General features: G+C 32.1%; 1 protein-coding gene and 1 pseudogene across 1 annotated transcript; one reads left to right on the forward strand and one right to left on the reverse strand.

Moving 5' to 3' along the window:
* The first annotated feature begins 2938 nt into the window (after nt 1–2938).
* LOC118202675 (tubulin polyglutamylase complex subunit 1-like) lies at nt 2939–3905 on the forward strand. The gene has a single exon (XM_035374849.2). The coding sequence runs from the start codon at nt 3062–3064 to the stop codon at nt 3746–3748; it is 687 nt and encodes a 228-aa protein (XP_035230740.1). The 5' UTR covers nt 2939–3061; the 3' UTR covers nt 3749–3905.
* A 13276-nt stretch (nt 3906–17181) lies between these two features.
* On the reverse strand, nt 17182–17577 carry LOC118202673 (uncharacterized; annotated as a pseudogene).
* Nucleotides 17578–19322: the final 1745 nt, after the last annotated feature.

A 19322-nucleotide genomic window follows, 5' to 3' on the forward strand; every position in this document is an offset into this window, starting at 1 on the left:
CCTATTGCTAAGCCAGGGAAAGATCCAAGGAATCCCTCGAACTATCGGCCGATTGTCCTTACGAGTTGCGTCTGCAAACTGTTTGAAAAGATGGTAAACAGCCGCCTAGTCTACTTCTTGGAAAAGAATGATATTATATCCCCTTATCAGAGCGGTTTTCGAAAGGGAAGAACAACTTTAGATAACATGCTCCTCTTAGAGACCTCTATTCGAAAAGCGTAAGAAGAAGCCACCATGTCTCGGTATTCTTCGACATTGAGAAAGCTTATGATAAAGCATGGAGATACGGTATACTTCGCGATCTTCACGAGAGTGGCTTGCGCGGCAACCTACCAATTTTCATTCCGAATTTCTTGAACACTAGAACTTTTCAAGTAAGGACTGGCTCTGTTTTGTCGGATGTTTTTGAATAGGAAGAGGGTGTTCCTCAAGGCTTTGTGCTTAGTGTAACCCTGTTTAGTTTAAAAAATAAACTCTGTACTAAAAGAACTTCCTCCCACCATTTCAGGATCTTTATATGTTGATGATCTATAAATTAACTGTCGAGGTGCGGATATGAGACACGTAGAGAGGCAGCTCCAGATCGCTTTGAACAGGATCCAGGAATGGGCAAAAAGACAAGGATTTACGTTTTCGAAACAAAAGACTGTCTGTGTGCATTTTTGTAGAAAACGAGGTCTCCATCCTGAGCCTGAATTATACCTCAATGGGTCTGTAATTCCAGTTGCACCTGAAGTAAAATTTTTAGGGGTGATGTTCGACCGAAAATTGACTTTCCTTCCTCATGTCTTAAACTTGAGAAAAAAGTGTACCAAAGTTTTAAATATTCTAAAAGTCCTGGCGAACACCTCCTGGGGTGCAGAGCGTTGCTCCATGCTTCGCATTTACAGAGCTCTAATTCGCTCTAGACTGGACTATGGCTCAGTTGTTTACGGATCCGCCCGGTCATCAGTATTGTTAAAACTGGATCCTGTTCATCATCAAGCTCTACGGATCTGTTCAGGAGCTTTCAGGACTTCTCCTGTCCAGAGCCTGTATGTTGACTGTAATGAACCATCACTTTATCTGAGGCGTGAACAATTGTCCCTTTTGCAATATTTTAATATTCTATCCCAACCTGAATATCCCAATAAGCTGTGCTTACTTGATGATGTGTGTAACGCGTTATTTGAAACACGTCTATCCCGTGTTCCTACATTTCTTTTAAGAGTTCGTCCTGTCATTGAGGAACTTTCCCTCTCTGATATGCACCCCCAAGCAGTACAGAATTTTGAAATCCCACCTTGGGAAAATGCACGGATTCAGCTTCTTGATGTTTTTAAGTATCACGGGAAGGCAAGCACTAACGAGATTATTTACAGACAACTCTTCGCTGAGCACAGGGACAAATATAGCAGTTATCTTCCAGTTTATACAGATGGATCCAAGTCAAAAGATCATGTCGGGATGGCATTTGTAATTGAAGACCACATGGAGGGCAGACACTTGCACCATGCTTTCTCTGTCTTAACATCCGAACTAACTGCGATATATTATAGTCTTTTGTACACCTCAAGGCTCTGTTACAAAAAGTTTATAGTTTATACAGATTCGTATAGTGCTCTTAAATCATTAGAAGCTTTTCCAAATACTCATCCAGTAATAGTGGATATTCTCAAAATACATATAAACTTAATGAATCGTGGATATGAAATCCTGTATTGCTGGGTTCCCGGGCATGTGGGAATAAAAGGGAATGAGCTGGCAGATATCACAGCAAAATGTGCTGTTGAACTGTCCAGTCGTCTCATCCCTTTTGCAGACATCTGTTGTGTTGTGAAACAGAAGATCCGAAAAAAATGGCAGCAACTTTGGGGTGTTCAGCTTCAAAATAAATTAAGACATATAAAACCTAGAATTGAGCACTGGGAATTAACTAAAAATCGTAAGGAGGAAGTTCTTTTGACTCGCCTCAGAATTGGTCACACTAGAGTGACACATAGCTACCTTTTAAAAGCTGAAAATGAGCCTGTTTGTTTTAACTGTAATGTTTGTTTATCTGTTCGTCATATTTTAATTGAGTGTCCATGTTTTAATAGGCTTCGCCAGAAATATTTTAATAGCTGTGACTTGCCTCTCGACCGTTTAATCGGAAGAGAGGTCAATTGTGGTTTGTTTTATTATTTGAAAGAGACTGGCTTTTATTACCAAATGTAATTTGTTGAAGACTGTGTCTTGAATTTTAATATGTGCTTTTAATTTGTTTTTATATGACTTCATCCTCTGGATTTGGTACATTTGTCTACTTGTTTATTTATTGAATTTTAATGTCATCAATTGTAATCATCGCATCTCGTGTTTGGCGCGCAATAATCATCTTTGGTTTTTGCGCCATAATCTCTCACTCCCACTCTCTCACTCTCAGACAACACCGACTCGGTGTTGGTTCAGATCGGAATGTAAACATTCGGATAGAACGAATGATGTAAACATTTTTAATACGCAGAAAAGAACCATACGCATACAGAATGTTAAAAAATCGAATTAAAATCACAAATAATGAGCAGTAAAAGCTAATATAAATGAAGAAGGGGAAAGGAAAAACATCTTACCTTGACCATGGGATTTCAGGTTATATCCATGAAGGATTAATTTAAATTCTCAAAAGGAAAAGGACATAAACAGAAGATTATCTTCTTCTACAATTAACGAAGAGGATACTGCTCCTCAGAGTTCCGAACTTTTCCAACAAGAACGTTAAGAAAAGTCAAACTGAGTAATAACGCCAAAACAAATCCAACGGCGTCTTTCAGTAGCACCCTACTATTTGTTGTGTTACACTTTATTTCAAATATAGATTTTTCTTTTGGTATTAAAAAAGAACTCTGAAATAGTAAATAGAGTCTTTTTTTCTTTTATAAGTTAACAAGCGTATGAAGTTTGAATTTCTGACGTTAGGGTTAGAAAAGCGATACCATAATGCGAATGGCAACAACATTAAGGAATCGTCTGCTACGAACACGCGAAATTGAAAATATTACTTTACCTATAATACGAATTAATTTCTCACTGTCTTTTTGCTATGGAGGAAGAAAATCTTGATAGTGTTTTACAACATGCTCTCTTGGCTTTGTTAGAGATTAAACCAAATGATCCAATCAGGTTTCTTGCCGAGCATTTTCAAATGGAATGTGAAACGAATCTTGTTGCAAAAGCTGTACATCTTTTGCAAGATATGACAATTTATCATCCTGCTGTTGAAGATCGTTTAATGCGAGCATATAATACTATTAGTGGCTATAGTTCCGATGATGGCTTGACTGGTGATATTTATTCCGATTTATTAACAAAATTGATTGGTGACTTGCCTGTACATCAGAAAGATACTTTTGTACAGCATATGAAGTGTCAGAGTCCAGAATTTGTTCCATATGATATATTTCGAGCAGGAGTCCTGGCATCAATACTTCTCAATCAATTCATAAGGGAGGTTAAAACACTCTTTGCTAAACTTTGCGTGGAGAATCATGATTCAGCCCCAACATATTTATGCAAAAAAGCATTGCGAAAAATTAGTAAATGTTTGACGGAAAATCTGAAAAAGTCTTGCAATGATTCTGAAGCGCCAAATTCATTAGGAATTGCGGAATTCAGTTCTCCAATTCGTACATGCTTGCCGAAAAACCTACCTACAGTAGAGTATGTAAAAATGAACACTTTTCTGTCTGAAGCTGTTGAAATATTTCTTCGCGATATACCAAAACTTTAGTGATGTAGTGCTAGAAGAATATTATAATTTTCATTTCTTTTAATCCCATCTAGCATTTGTTCTTTATTTTATCATGTACTAATTTTGTAAAAATAGTTTCTGCTTGTTTAATTCATATAGCATTTCATGCAGGCAGCAATAAAAGTATGAAACCTTTTGCAGTTTTTTTTTTTTTTTTTTTCTAAAGCTAATATTGGGTTACTCATTTATCGTTAATTTTATCATCTATATCTAGGCAGTTTATGGAAAATTTTATTTACTTTCTACTGCATTAGTTGAAACTCTGATTTGGTGGCAATTTTTGTTCGATTCTGTGTTTGTTTATTACAGCAATTACAGATTCTTTATTACAGTGAACTCTTAGGTGAGTGTGTTATTTATGTCACAAAATGTTTAGTTGGATGGTAGTGAATTAGCAAAGTATGTAAAATGTAGTTGTTGCAGAAGGTGTTTAAAATTTATCACAAGGCAGATTTACCTTGAGTATGGCTTTATGCTAACTTTGAAAATTATGCAGAGAAAGCAACTGAAAATTACATGCTTAGCTAATTTAATTGTAAGTATAGTAAGGAATAAAACTATCTATGTAACAAACTTGCATTAAATTTGTAAATAATACTGAGATGTTTAGGTATTCTATTGGGAAGAAATGGCAGTTTTAAACAAAAGCTGGCTATGTTTGCCTCAGGAATATGTATTTATTACGTGTAAGCTCTTACATCTGCTTAACGAAAGTGGTGTTTTTTAGATTTTCATTAATAGTGAGTATTAACTGAGAGAGTGGTAGGCTGAATATTATCTGGATACTACTAATTACATGTATTACACACAACAACATGTACGAGTTTTAATAAGTTAGGTAATTAGTATAACTCGTGTATGCTAGTGAGTAACTGCATTTAAATGCAATTGATTAACTTATTCTTAAAAAAATTATGTTAAATTTTATGAACATGGGTGGAAGCTTATTGGAATTAATTATTGTTGATATTTATGAAATTTAATTTGATCATAAAAGTTATGGGACTAAAAACTATCTTTGTAGAAGTAAATGGTTCTGAAAATGTCTAAAGAAAATTTTATAAGGAACTGCATATTTTCATGGTTTTGTAGCCATGGCAGTATGTTGATATTAGTCATTACATTCCTTTATAACAAAATTTCAAGGTGACTGTTTTTGTAAAATTTAATGTATGTGGGTTTTGAAATTTTTAAAAATAGAATATATTGAAATATGAGTTCGTGTATCAAAAAATTTAATTTTTCACTCGATGGTACAATGAACTGTTATTATCTACCAAATATTTCACAAAGTGCACATATTGCTGAATGAAGTTATATTACTGATATTATAATGTTGCAGATAATACAGTGTGTCATCATATCTGCTACTTACATATTTTCTAGAACTTAAAAATTACTTTTAATATTTCTGAATGTAGAAATATATTAGAAAAAGGCCAAAATTCATACGTTTGACTTTGACTGACATATAATATCTCATTTATAGCAGATCCACTATTTCACTACAGTTTAAAATTCACATGAATCACATTCTTCTATTATTTTACAACTATGCATATTTAACAGGATAATATTTAAAAATTTGCAATTCCATGAAATATTTCAGGTACTTATGTATTATCCTGTTGATCACTGGTGGAAATTTTAGCCGTGGTCATCATTCATTATTGTAGAATTCTAAATACATAATTGGTGCTAAATCAATTATGTTTATATCTCTTACATAATTGGTGTATGAGATTATTATCTTGTCCATAATTGGTACTCAATCATGCTACTTAGCCGGTCGATGAGTTAATATGTAAGTACTGCATTTCATCATAACATACAAACAAACAAATAAAAAAAAACTTGTTATTCATCTTATTAAAGAATATCCTGTAGAATGTGAATATTTAAATTTCTTCAATTAAACTTTCCTTCCATTGACTTCAATACTCTAAAATGAACATTCCAAATTTCCATTCGAATACATAAATGACTAGCAATTGGTATATCGAACAAATGTATGCTTTTTGCAACACATTAAACGTGCAGAGTTCATATATGGGCATTAGAGTGTACTGATTCAGAACTGTTATTTTTTGCATAATCAAATGAAATAAAATGCTTTAAATGTTCCAACTTCTTTCATCAAATTATGTAAAAATATAACTAAATGTTGCAGGTGTATTATTCTACGCTTGAAGCAACTGATAATAGCAGCTTGAAACAGCAACAGAAATTGGTACTCATAATGTTATTGGGACCAGATTCAGAAATATACATAAGTATCCATGCATGTATGGATATATGTGTTTATGTATGCATGTTGTGTATGTATGTGTGTGTATACACACAAATATATATGCACTTATATACATACTCACATATACACACTTCAGAATCTGCTCCAGATAATAGAAGAGAACCCAGAAATAATTTTAACACGAATAAATCTGCAGAATTATAATTTTGAAGGTTAAAGAATATATGGAGGCTTGTGAGTTATTTGGAAATACCTCCATTCCTGTCAAAATTTGGCCAGTCACTTTTGAGAACTGCATTTAAACATTGCTTAATCATAATAATAAATTACCTTAAATTGTAAAAAGGATAGCTTTCAACTTTTCTTGCATGAGAGGATAAAAGGAACAGTTTATTTTCAGAAGAAAAACATGCTGTTCTTTTATTTTGAACCAATAATCCTTTAATGGTACTATACTTTCCATACAAATATTAACTGCATATTCATCCACCATAATTTGAAATTGCCTTACACTTTACCTTTTAAACTTTCCTTCAGTCAATTCAGTCCTGAATACCTTTTTATTTACATTACCGATATTCAAATTTATTATAATTATTCAATTTCAGAAACCATTGATATTGTTACTCATTGTAACAATGTTCACTATCACAGTATTTAATATTTTTTATATTTAGTACTAAAAAATTCAATTTTACATAATGTTCTGTACAGACACTTAGAATTTTTCATTATTATTTATGTTAAATACTTATTTTATTCTCAGAATGATTGAAAAATTCTTATTAGTAATTTAGAAATATAATATTAATTACATATTATGTATCTTCATGTATGTCAAGAATATACTGTTTTAATCTCCCTTTTTTGTACACTTTTACGTATTGATTTTTGTTTTACATTTTATGTATAAATGCAAATTGTTGTACCTCATGTTAGTTATATTGGATATTATCTTTGAATATAAGAGAAAGGGAAATAAAACTATTAATTTAGAAGTAAAATAAACTATTTTCAATTTCAAAATTATATTTTTATGTGTAGCCAGCAGTCTTTTTGTTATAATGATTTTTTCTCATAACCAGCTTACTTGCCATGAAACTGTAAATTTTATTTATCTGTGTTTTGCAAGCAATTTGAAGAGCTGTAACAATCGCAAATTAATTAGCATATCAAGTAATTAAAACTCTAAGCATATTAAGTCCATATATATACTCTAAGCATATTAAGTCCATATATATACTCTAAGCATTTTTTTTATAAAAACATGATCAGAGCTTAAATTGCGCCGGTACTCCTCAGTTTTCGAGATAAATTGTAACTTCAGCTGGAGCGCACCGGAGCCCTAAATAAAAGGGTATTGGCACTTCTTTTATGTAAGTAAACCAAAATTTTAACTGATATATATTTTTTTTTTTTATAGTAAAACATGCCTTAAAAATCAATTCTAACTTCTGAATGTAGGCTTGTCTTTCCCTCGCACTCAAGCCTTGCACAGAGGTTGAGACTGCTGTCACTTGAACAGAAAAATCTTATGTTTATTCTCACTTTGTATTCAGAAAAATTTATTCAGGAAACGTATTCAGGGAAAATTTCTGCTTGATGGCTAGAATTATACTGACAGAGCATACCGACAAGTCTTGAATTCTTCCCTCTTCATTTTCAAAGCTACACTTTTCCGTTAAATTTCTTTCCATATCATCATACTGTTTCTAGAATTGTCACTTTTTCCTTAGTGGAGCTTTAATCGTTTTACCTTTTTTCCTTGGTATGCTGCAAAAAATGAGTGGTACCTGTCATCCCTTGGAATAGCACATTATAAGTATAATCAAGGCTTAAATTAAAATGGAGATCGACTGAGCTGCTTCTTAACATCTAAGTGGAATTGTATTTCTAGCCGATGTGCCAAATAAAACAAGGTCCAATACTTTTTTTCTATTTAACTATTTAAAATTAATTTAATAACTTTTTATATTTCTGTTTATCTCTTTACCTTTTTCGTAATTTAAATTTATTATTTATTCAATTATTTAATTAATTAATTCTTAAATTAAATTAATATCAATATTAATTTAAATTTATTATTTAATTATTTTAACTTAGCTATTTTATTTATTTATTATTTTTTTCTTTCCTCCTTAACAGTCTTCCATCGGGCTCCGGCACTTCTAATTTTAGAAATTAAGCCCTGAATAGGATATAATGAAATTCCCATGATATAATAAAATCCCATGAAATTTGAAGTTCCATTTTCATTAATAAAGTTTAAAAAGAGGATATTTCCACCTTTCCTCTCTATTCTGGTTTTGTTTTATTTTTGGAAGCAGAAGCACGAAATTGTTGGAACCATATTCTTTAAATCCACTGCAATCCCGAATTTGTTAGAAATAAAACTTTGACCTGTAATCATGGTAAGAATATTTGTCACTTTATTATGATAGAAGTGAACCAAAATAAACTTTTTTTGGAAGTGTGATAAATGTATGGCTTATGGTTATAGTTAAGAGTGTGGTATGGCATTATTATTTTGTTTGAGATAAATTATAAAATAGTATTTATTCTCCTATTGCATATTTAATTTCTATATATTGAAATATAAAATTGGTTTTTATTCCATAGGTAAAACATGATTTTCTAAAAAAAAAAAAAAAAAAAAAAAAAAAAAGAAGAACATATAAGATTTCTCATTTTGAAAAATATATATATAAGTGTGCATTTAATTGCAGGTGAAAACAAGGTGTATTGAAATAACTAGTGGCTTAGGTATGACAGAAAGTAAATCAATGAATTAAAAATTGTTGAAAACATCATATTCCATGTCTGAGAGACTGTATTTTTTTAATCTACTGCAATACTTAATAATACTTTATGGTATATGTAGCACTTAATAATTAGTAGTTTATGGTACAATTTAGTATTTATGCTATCTTTTTTTCCTCCATTCTGGTGAATACAAAGAATTCGTGTTAATATTTCATGACATAAGTTTTCAAATTCACAATACTCGGCAAATTTTGCAACCATTGGTCATAGGCATAGGCTTCTAATTACAGAAATGTTTCAAATAGAACAAAGGTTCATGTTTTCCTATTTTAAAACTAAATAAACAAAAAATTTTACAGAATATGAAATTTAGCATTTTACATGTTCCTCCATCACATATGCTTAAGAAAAATTTTGTGTTTGTTTTGAAAAATAAAACACAAAAACTGTGACTCTGATACAACACAACAAAAATTTACCTAGGTATTTAGTTTCAAAGTTTTCAACATTTGACATAATTTTTAATTTGCTTTGAGAGGTTGGTTAATAAATAAATTAGAATAATTTGAGATGGATTTCTTCCACTTAAATGCCATTCAATTATATTTTGTGATTTGCTAGTACCTTTATATATATATATATATATATATATATATTTACATTTGGTATACCAAAAGAATTTTCCACACAAGTAATTTAAAAATACATATTAATATTTCCATGAAATTTTATTACTTCAGAATCATAATCTGGCCATCCTAAAAATCATTAAAGTGCAAATATTTGTCATTTTTAATCAATGCAAATAATATGACAAGTTGGCTACATGCCAATACTGAAGCCTATCAATATTTTCTCAAATGCTAATCATGTAAGATCCTGTGAATAAGATTTCCGTAAAAATTATATTGACCAATGTTTTTCTCAATAATTTCCATAGAAATTCTCTTCACATAAATTCTTAATATCAGAAACCTTTTTACTAAATAATGTTTTAATTTTGAATTATGTAGGTAGTGTAAACATTTCACTCCTCAATTTGTGTGGCTCCAGAATATAATTCCTAACTTAATATCAAATATCTCAGTCAGTTTTTGTCATACAGTGATTTTGGTTTTATAACAACTACAGAATTTTCTTAACTATAGAACCAGCTTCTTAAATATAAGTACAAGATATTTTAAATATAAGTATAGAGGAACATTTAAAAAGTTAGATTTTGTGTTTGATTCAAAATTATATACGAAAATATCATCATTAATCATCTCTGCATCATTTAAAACATATTTTAAATTGAAAGTGTATATCTGTGACCTATGGTTTCGAAAATAAAGGCTGGATAAGGACTTTTGCTGACGTAATGTATAGTTTGGCTGGATGTTGCATACACATTTTGTGCCACTATGCTATTATTGCATATCATCTGTTTGAGATAAAAAGTCTTGGGTGTAGACCAGATTATTGGAATAGGCAATAATGAAATGGGAGTATGACAGCATTCCTTTTGTTGTTATCTTATTTCATTTCATTTTGGCTGTTTTATTTATTTGTTTAAAGGAAAATGAAAGAGGTAAATTGTCCTTAACACAGCATGTTATTAAGTAGAAATTAAAAAATTATCATAGGACTTGTGAGAATTTTATGTTAATTAACCAGTTATTTCAGACAACTACAACTTCCCCTTTCCCTATTCCTCTGAGGAATTCAAATGAGTAGCCAGTATTTAAACTGAGGTTTTGAGTTTTAAGACAGAACATGTTTCATGCATGTTGCATGTTAGTTTTCTGTCAGCTCTGAAAGTTGCCATTAGTATAATAATTAATTGTGTAGTCTTTGTCTACTCTCTCATATCCCATGGTTCACTTCATCTTTCGCCCACATTCCATTGCAGAACTTTTGATTTTGGCAATAGACCCCACATTGGTTTGGTTACGATTGTATAAAAGACATTATTTGGAGGAATTGGGTAATGTATGAGCTCTCCAATTCATTACTTTTGTAAATAATTGTAGTTAGTAAGATGTAGTATTAAAAATGCCTAATGATATGAAGATAATGATATGAAGAGTTTATTTAATAACTCTCTATTTGATTTCATATTGAAATGACCTGACTTCTTAATGCAAGTATCAGCAAGAAGATCCGAATCTACTTTCGAAGAAAAAGCTTCCTCCAGGATTATACAGGTAAGCATTATTGCCTACCTTAAGTTTAGGTACATCACTCTGAAGATTTTTTTAGTTGTAAGTTTAATAGAGTGACGTCAACTACTGTTCCAAGTTTAACTTAAATTTGACTGATCTATTTATAATCATCTCCATGAGTCATGGTTATATTATAGCTCAAGAGTATTCTAAATTCTGTTTAAATAAAAACATTATTTTTAACTTTCTCATGACTTTGTCATTGTTTCAGACATAGTGTTAATTCGTTCCATGTCTGTTAATGTTATTAGACTAAATAGCATTATCAGAACAAATGTAACCATACAGATTAAAAAAAAAAAGGTTCAAAAGTTGTGAATTAGAAGTCTATTTGAAATCATATTTTTAATAAGAATTTTATTTCATATTAATTAATTTATTTTTATTTATCAGGAAATAATTTTTTTTATTATTAAGTTTATTATAGTTTTTGTACTTGAAATAAATTTCTAAATTAATGGGCAAAAGCTACTTAATTTAGAAATTTGTTCCAGTTAAATTAAATTTGTTAATAATTTTCCTTCATATTTTTATATCTTATATATTATCCTGTTGCCTGAAAGATGTAATGATGGCAGTCATAGTGCTGATGGTTACGGCATAACAGTGCCTGATGATGCAATTGCAATCAAGTGCTCATTAAACTCATCATGAAGATTAAATATCTATTTTTATTTCTGAAAAGGAACAATTCTTTAGAGACATTGTTTTCTTAATTCATGGAACATTACCCAGGCAGCATGCATTCGTAAATTGCGCGTAAAGAATATGTGCAGTTTAGGAATGGTCCTTCATATCAGAAGTGTAAAGCTTGAACGTAAAAATATAAAATGTGTCTGAAAAAAGTCATAGATATTTACATATATTTTGACAGTATACATAAAATTTAGGTATACTCATACAAATGATCGTGTTTTATTCATAGTTTTTACATATACTATACATACATTTCAAGGGTTTACGTATATTTTTGGTGAGAATTTATGTATATTTATCATGTATATGTAAATTTATCCCTTTTTTAACTTATATTTTTAGTGAAAATTTATATGCATTTAAAAAATTTTTCACTAATGTATACTTTACACAGAAATATACGTAAATTTCCCACATTTTTTTTTTTTATCATCTGGATTCTGTCGAGACTAATATCGTAAAAATGGTTGGAATCATTGTTCCGATTGACAGCAGAGAGCAAGTTTGACCCCTTCAAATTCTGTTGCCAAAAAATGAATTTAAATTCTCTCCGGAAGGTGACGTTTATTGCAGAACAACCAGTCTGCCTCACATCTACATTGCTCGAGTATTAGGGGAATACCTATTTTGTTGTCAAATGTGTTGTTTCTCACGTGCTTTTAAGTGAGGATGGTTGTTATAAAAAAAACTACTACTAACCAGTTCGAGTTAATAGTGACATTTTTTAAAAAATATCCATAGGCATTAAGTGGTAAAATTGATAACACATTTAGCAAAGGGAGGGGAAAAAATATGAAGTTTTAAACGTGGAAGGAACTGGCCCATCCAAAAATGCAGATATGTAGAGAAAAGAAGTATAATTTTACGATGGTGGATCCAAAAAATGTTACAAGGGAAATAAAGCCTTATTTATTAATACTAAACAGAAAATACAAAAGACAATTTAGAGGCATACTTGCCGATCATTTTTTCATGTAATCACCAAATCCATTTGAGCATTTATCTGAACACAGGACCAACTCTTTTAACCTGGCTAGGTAGGAATCATATCTCTATCCATTAAGCCAGTCTCGGTAGCTGTTTTCACATCACTGCCTGAGAAGAATTTCATTCCAGATAAATGTTCCTTAAATTTTAGGAAAAGAAATAGTTCCTTAATGGCTTATATGGGGTGCCTCCAGACTACTGGAGGCTATAGGGGTGACTCCAGACTTCCGATTTAAAATTTTGCAACAATTTTTGAATTTGGTGAGCAGTATGGGGCTGGGCATTGTCATACAGGACTATGACACCATTGCTGAACATGCCAGGGCACTTGCATTGAGTGACTTCATGGAACCTTGTCAAAGTGGTGCAATAATGATTGGCAGTGATAGTATGGCCTTGTTTCAGATACTCAATCAGGATAGCAAATCACTGTCCAAATGAGACCATTTTTCTAAATGTCTTGCCATTTCAAATGCTTTGACGTGTTTGCGAACTTACTCTACCGACCTGCACAACTGCTGCTAAACAAGCAGTGACATTTGTCTACAATCTGGGGAAAAGTATTCCCTCCACAATAATTATCTTTCAATTGCTGATGCTTGCAACCTTCATTTTGGATCCACCTACGTACATATGATATTTTGCAAAAGTTTGATGGAAATTTTCTGAAAGTTTACATGTTTGTAAACTATTTGCTAAAAGGAATTTTACATTAACAATATTTTTTTCTTCTTAAAGTGTTATGCAGAAGTGTTGTGAATCAAATAACTGAAATATGACATCATATAGGCATGTTGAATATTTCTATTGAATTTGAATTGAATTTTTTTAAAATTTTTAGCAAGTCATGATTATATCAGTGATTTATTTATTCATGAATTATGCTCCTATCATATAAATACAGGTAAACTATATACAGTCAAAAGTCGTTAATTCGGACACCCATAATCCGGACCTCAAAGCTAAGAACTTTCTGCGCATGCGCCGCGTTGACACTTGCGCATAGGCGTTTACGCGTGCGCGTAAGACCTTTATGACTGCGCATATGCGCGTGCGCAAGTGCAGAATACGTTTTCGCGTGCGCGTTTTATGTATAACGGACAGTATAAGCTAAAATTATCTATTTGCTCGTTTCCCTGTAACCAAATATTTCCAATATATTTGTTTAACCTGGACTATGTCATTTATTTAACCCACGATATAATACGTTTACGCATGCGCGTTTAATGTATAACGGACACTATAAGCTAGGCTAAAATTATCTAATTCAGTTAATGTTGAAGATTGCATTGTTCCTTAATCTTCTAATTGGATCAGGCTTATTATTTTTTGCAGACTGTAAGAGCAATTTTATAAAAGTAAACTTGAACTTTCGATTATGTCAAATAGAATTTCCGATGCTGGAGCTCCCAAAGGATCTACAAAACGAAAGTATGTTTCGATGTCCATCAAACAAAAAGTGGAGTTGGTGCAAAAAATGGATAAAGACTTGAAGAAGGTGACAGAGAGGTTAGTGAAAACGAAAAATTTCGATTGACAAGTTAGTCGGTATTCTCGGCACAGCAATTACGGGACTTCAGCGGAACTTTGTAACTGAACAAGAAATTATGTCTGTTTATAGAATTATAAGCAGACATAATTTATAGAAGAGACATAATCTATTCTGTTTATAGAAGAGAAAGTATTATCACATAAAACGAAGCAACTTAAACAACTTACATTGAAAGAAATGTTTAATAAAGTAAACAAATATATATTAAGCTCTTTTTTTTTTTTTTTTTTTTGTAAATTTTGATATCCTTTAGATCATAATTGTTCTTTATTTCATATATTACGGTTTCATATTTTTAATGTTAGAATTTCTGCATGCCATCTTACGAGATTTAAACTGATGATCTATTATCCGGAAAAATCGATAATCCGGAATCGCCGAAGTCCCGACGAGTCCGGATTAACGGCTTTTCACTGTATTATAGATATCAATAAACAGCTAACTGCATTTTTCATGGCTGTTGTATTATCACATTTTTTAAAAACATAAATATCTTTACATCTTAGTCAATTATTCGTTTTTACTTTTTTGTTCATTTCTTATTATTTTTAGAATTTCACTGTTCTCATTCAGTTGCAGATTTACATCATTTCATAGCCATTCTAATATTAAAAAATGCCTTTAGGTATATTAATTTGTAGCTAATATATATCAGTGATTCCCAAACCATGTGCTGCTGAGTCTTGGAAGACTGTGAGTGTCTTCTAGGTCTACTGCAAAATAATCTAGTAACAGTATTTAACATGTGTGATTTTAGAACTGGGTCATGGCTGTTTGTGTTATGGTAGGAAAAACATTTAACAGACACCATGCAGACTGCTGTTTTTGAAAAGCACTTCTGAGCTTACCAAATGGTTTGAAAATGACATTCAAGAAGATAATACTTACAAGTTTGTATAGATTCAAGGTCTTTTCAGAGCCATACTTTTATCTTTATTCTCCTCGAGAAAATCTTATTATCTTACTTGTGACTATAAATTGAAGGCAAAATTCAACAGTCGGGAAAAGTAACTTTCTGTTATCATTAAAAGAGGAACAGTCTAAACGTGATTGCATATTTATGATAGCTGAATTCTCAGCTGTTTGCTGTGATTCTAAGATTTCAAAAAGTATGCAGTGAAAAGGAGTTCATTCTTGCCAATAATTGCAGTGTATTTATGTTCAGTGATCTGATTGTTTAAAATAGGCAATTATTTATAACATTTATATACATTTTTCTAAGAATAGAATTCTAAAATAGATTTAAAATAGATTTTGAGCTATATTAAAAGGAAACAACATGTATTACCTTATGCAAACCACCTTTCAAAGAGTTAATATTTGTGAATACTGTGTACTCTTGATTAGCTGAACTAATGCTAGGAAAGCAGGTCATGGATAACATAAAAACATGTATAATTCAAATTATCACTTTTCATTTATATGGTATGTGTTTATTTTCTTAAAAAAATCAGTAATTATACTTTAATTTTGTTTTCTTTTTAAGAATATCTCAATATTTGTGAAATTTCATTACATGTTTTTCGAAATTCTATTTTATCATTGCATTCAAAGCCTAATTTGCTCAATGAAGTTTTTTATTTAACATTATCACAAACAATTTGCACAATAATTCCATATTCTTTAGATATGGAATTATTAATGGAATTTTCTAAAAATATGAAACTGTAATTTATGAAATAAAGAACAATTATGATCTAATGGGTATCAAAATTTACAAAAAAAAAAAAAAAAAAAAAAAAAAAAAAGCTTAATATTTGTTTACTTTATTAAACATTTCTTTCAATGCAAGTTGTTTAAATTGCTTCATTTTATGTGCTAATACTTTCTCTTTAATTCTATAAACCGACATAATTTCTTGTTCAGTTACAAAGTTCTGCTGTTCAAGTCCTGTAATTGCTGTGCCAAGAATACCGACTACCTTGTCAATCAAAATGTTTTCGTTTTCACTAATCTCTCTGTCACTTTCTTCATGTCTTTATCCATTTTTTGCAGCAGTTCCACTTTTTGTTTGATGGACATCGAAACATGCTTTTGCTTTGTAGATCTTTTGGCAGCTCCAGAATCGGAAACTCTTTTTGACATAATCGAAAGTTCAAGCTTACTTTTTGTAAAATTGCTCTAACAGTCTGCAAAAAATAATAAGCCTGATCCAATTAGAAGATTAAGGAACAATGCAATCTTCAACATTAACTGAATTAGATAATTTTAGCCTAGCTTATAGTGTCCGTTATACATTAAACGCGCATGCGTAAACGTATTATATCGTGGGTTAAATAAATGACATAGTCCAGGTTAAACAAATATATTGGAAATATTTGGTTACAGGGAAACGAGCAACCACAGTAATGCACACCAGATAAGGACAACACGAGAACAGCACTAGTGTTGCCAACTAACATTAAGTAAATATTGTGATTGACACGCATATCTTATTTTTTTAATATGTCCCCTGTCAGTCACACTATGTGCAAGATATTTACATACTTCCATAAAAAATTAATCATGCTGTGGTTGTACACATTTACAGAAAAACAATGTAGTTTCTATTACATGCTTAAACACTATTGACCTCTACTTATGAATTGTATCATTAAATGAACACATATTAAGTTATACTAGGAAACACAATGTTTACATAGAAATAATTAAGAAAATTAGTATCTAGGCTTCTTTCTCGAGTTTTAAGTCAAGTTTCTACACAGTTATAACCATAAGGGTTTATGTTCAGTCACAAAATTCGAAGGAGATCATTTTTACATGCAAGTCCTGGCATAGTTCATGTCACGTAAAAGTTTTTTCGAGGTCTGCTTAGTTAGGAGATCAGTGAGATTGTCGCTGGATGGCACATGATCAAATACAATCACATTTTCTATCACTAGGTCTCTCAGAAAATGAAATTTAATATCGATGTGCTTACTTCAGAAGTAACATTGTTCTTGGCTAGGAATATTGCTCCCTAGTTGTCGACTAACACTTTTTGAGGTGAAGCAGCTAATTCAGTACAGATTTTCTTCATCAGATATTTAATCCATAGGATTTCCTTGGCTGTGTGACACATCGCCACATACTCTGGTTCTGTCAACAATAAAGCTGTTGTGGGTTGCTTCTTGCTCGACCATGAGATTGGAGCACCTGCGAGTAGCATTATATAACGACTGTAAGATTTACGGTCAATTCTGTCACCTCCCCAGTCAGCATCTGAGTAGACTTGAAGGGGCTCACCTGTCTTCTGGAATCTCAACATTTTGAGTTGTGCTCCCTTTAGGTATCTTAGAATGTGTTTCACACCTCTCCAGTGTTCTTCAGTGTGTTTTTCATTAAATTGGCTCATGTAGGTGGAGGAATAAGCCATGTCTGGACGAGTACCACAAGTCAGATAAAGGAGACTTCCTATAGCCTATCTGTAAGGGATTTCCTTGCTGTTTTCTTTGATTTCCTCCTACTGTTGTTCATCTACCTTCTTATATTTTATGCTGGGGTCCAGTGGCGTGGATGCACATTTTGCTTCAGTCATTTTAAATGTTTCTAGACTCTCTGATACATAAACGATTTAATCTAGTGTAGATGATCCATTTTCTTCTTTCCATATTTTCATGGATAATATCTGGCTTGCAGGACCTAGGTCCTTGACATTGAACCTTTTCTTGATGCTTTCCTTGAATTCATTTATCTCTAGCATGTTCAGCTATCAGGAGAACTATCAGGAGATCATCAACATAAACTCCAATTATGATGTTCTTCTTATGACAAAAGTAAATACAAGGGTCTGCACTTGATCTTTTCAATCCATACTGGATCAGGGAGTCTTTCAAGCAAGTATTCCATGCACGTCCTGATTGTCGGAGACCATAAATGCTTTTCTTCAGGTGGCAGACAAGATGTTCTTTTCCTTTCTCAATGCAGCCTTCTGGCTGTGCCATATATATATCCTCTTTTAGAATTCCATTAAGATATGCAGCTGTCACATTCATTTGGTGAACCTCTGGCTTTTTCTCTGCAGCTACGGCAAGCAGTAATCTTACAGATTTAAGTTTGATGACTGGTGAAAAGGTGCCTTGAAAGTCCACTTCGGGTATTTACAGATCGCCTTTTGCCACCAATCAGGCTTGTAATTTTGCTCGGTTCCCAATCTCGTCTTTTTTCTTATGAAACAACCATCTGGATGGTATTATCTTGGCTCCTGGTGGTTTAATAGTTAGTTCCCATGTTTGAGCTTGAGTGAGGTTATGAATTTCTTCCTCAATGGCTTTTAACCACATGTCAGCTTCGGTTGATTTCAGGACATCTTTTAGAGTTATTGGGTCCTTTTTTTTCAGATTATTGTATCTCTTGGGCATTGTACAGATAAAAATCTTTGAAATGTTTAGGAATTCTGGTGTTTCTTCTTTCACCTCTCTCACTCCGATGGGTAAGATTTCTGGCTGCTCCTTCGACTTCAGGGTATAGGTTGTTAACAACGTCTTGTATCTGTATAACTGATTATCCTTCATCTTGGTAATCTGGAGTATTTTCAAGGTGTAGGTCTGGACATCTTTCAGAATTTTGGTCAATCGAATCTGTATTTAGACTTTGGGTTTCATCCAAGTCATTTACACCAGAAGTTATGTGATCTAGAGATGAGTCACGAGCTTCTGTCTCAGATAGGTCCAAGGGATATTCTGATTCAAAGTCTTCAATTTTAAGGGAAGCTTCTTCTGCAGGATTGTCACACTTGCTTAGTTTTAAGAGGGAAACATTTTCTTCAAAAATGACATCTCTGCTGACAATAAAATGTTTCTTCTTGATGTCATACAATTTGTAGCCCTTAACTCCTTTAGGATAGCCCGCAAAAACACATTCTGTAGCTTTAGGATCAAGCTTGCTTCCTTTTGAATGTGAGCGAATATGACTCCAGGCTCTGCATCCGAAAACTCTGAGGTGGTCTGTTTCGCTTCCAGACCCTGACCATCATTTCTCTGGAATATCGCCATCAATTGCCATAAACGGGCGCTTGTTGTGGAGATAGGCTGCAGTGCCCATTGCTTCAGCCCAAAACCTGTGATCTGCTCCGGACTCTATAAGTAAGCATCTTGTCATGTTTATCAATGTTTGGTTCAG

The sequence above is a fragment of the Stegodyphus dumicola genome, chromosome X1, assembly GCF_044657685.1.
Source record: "Stegodyphus dumicola isolate Sdum_Otavi_A_Nest chromosome X1, ASM4465768v1".
In the NCBI taxonomy this organism is placed as follows: Eukaryota; Metazoa; Arthropoda; class Arachnida; order Araneae; family Eresidae; genus Stegodyphus; species Stegodyphus dumicola.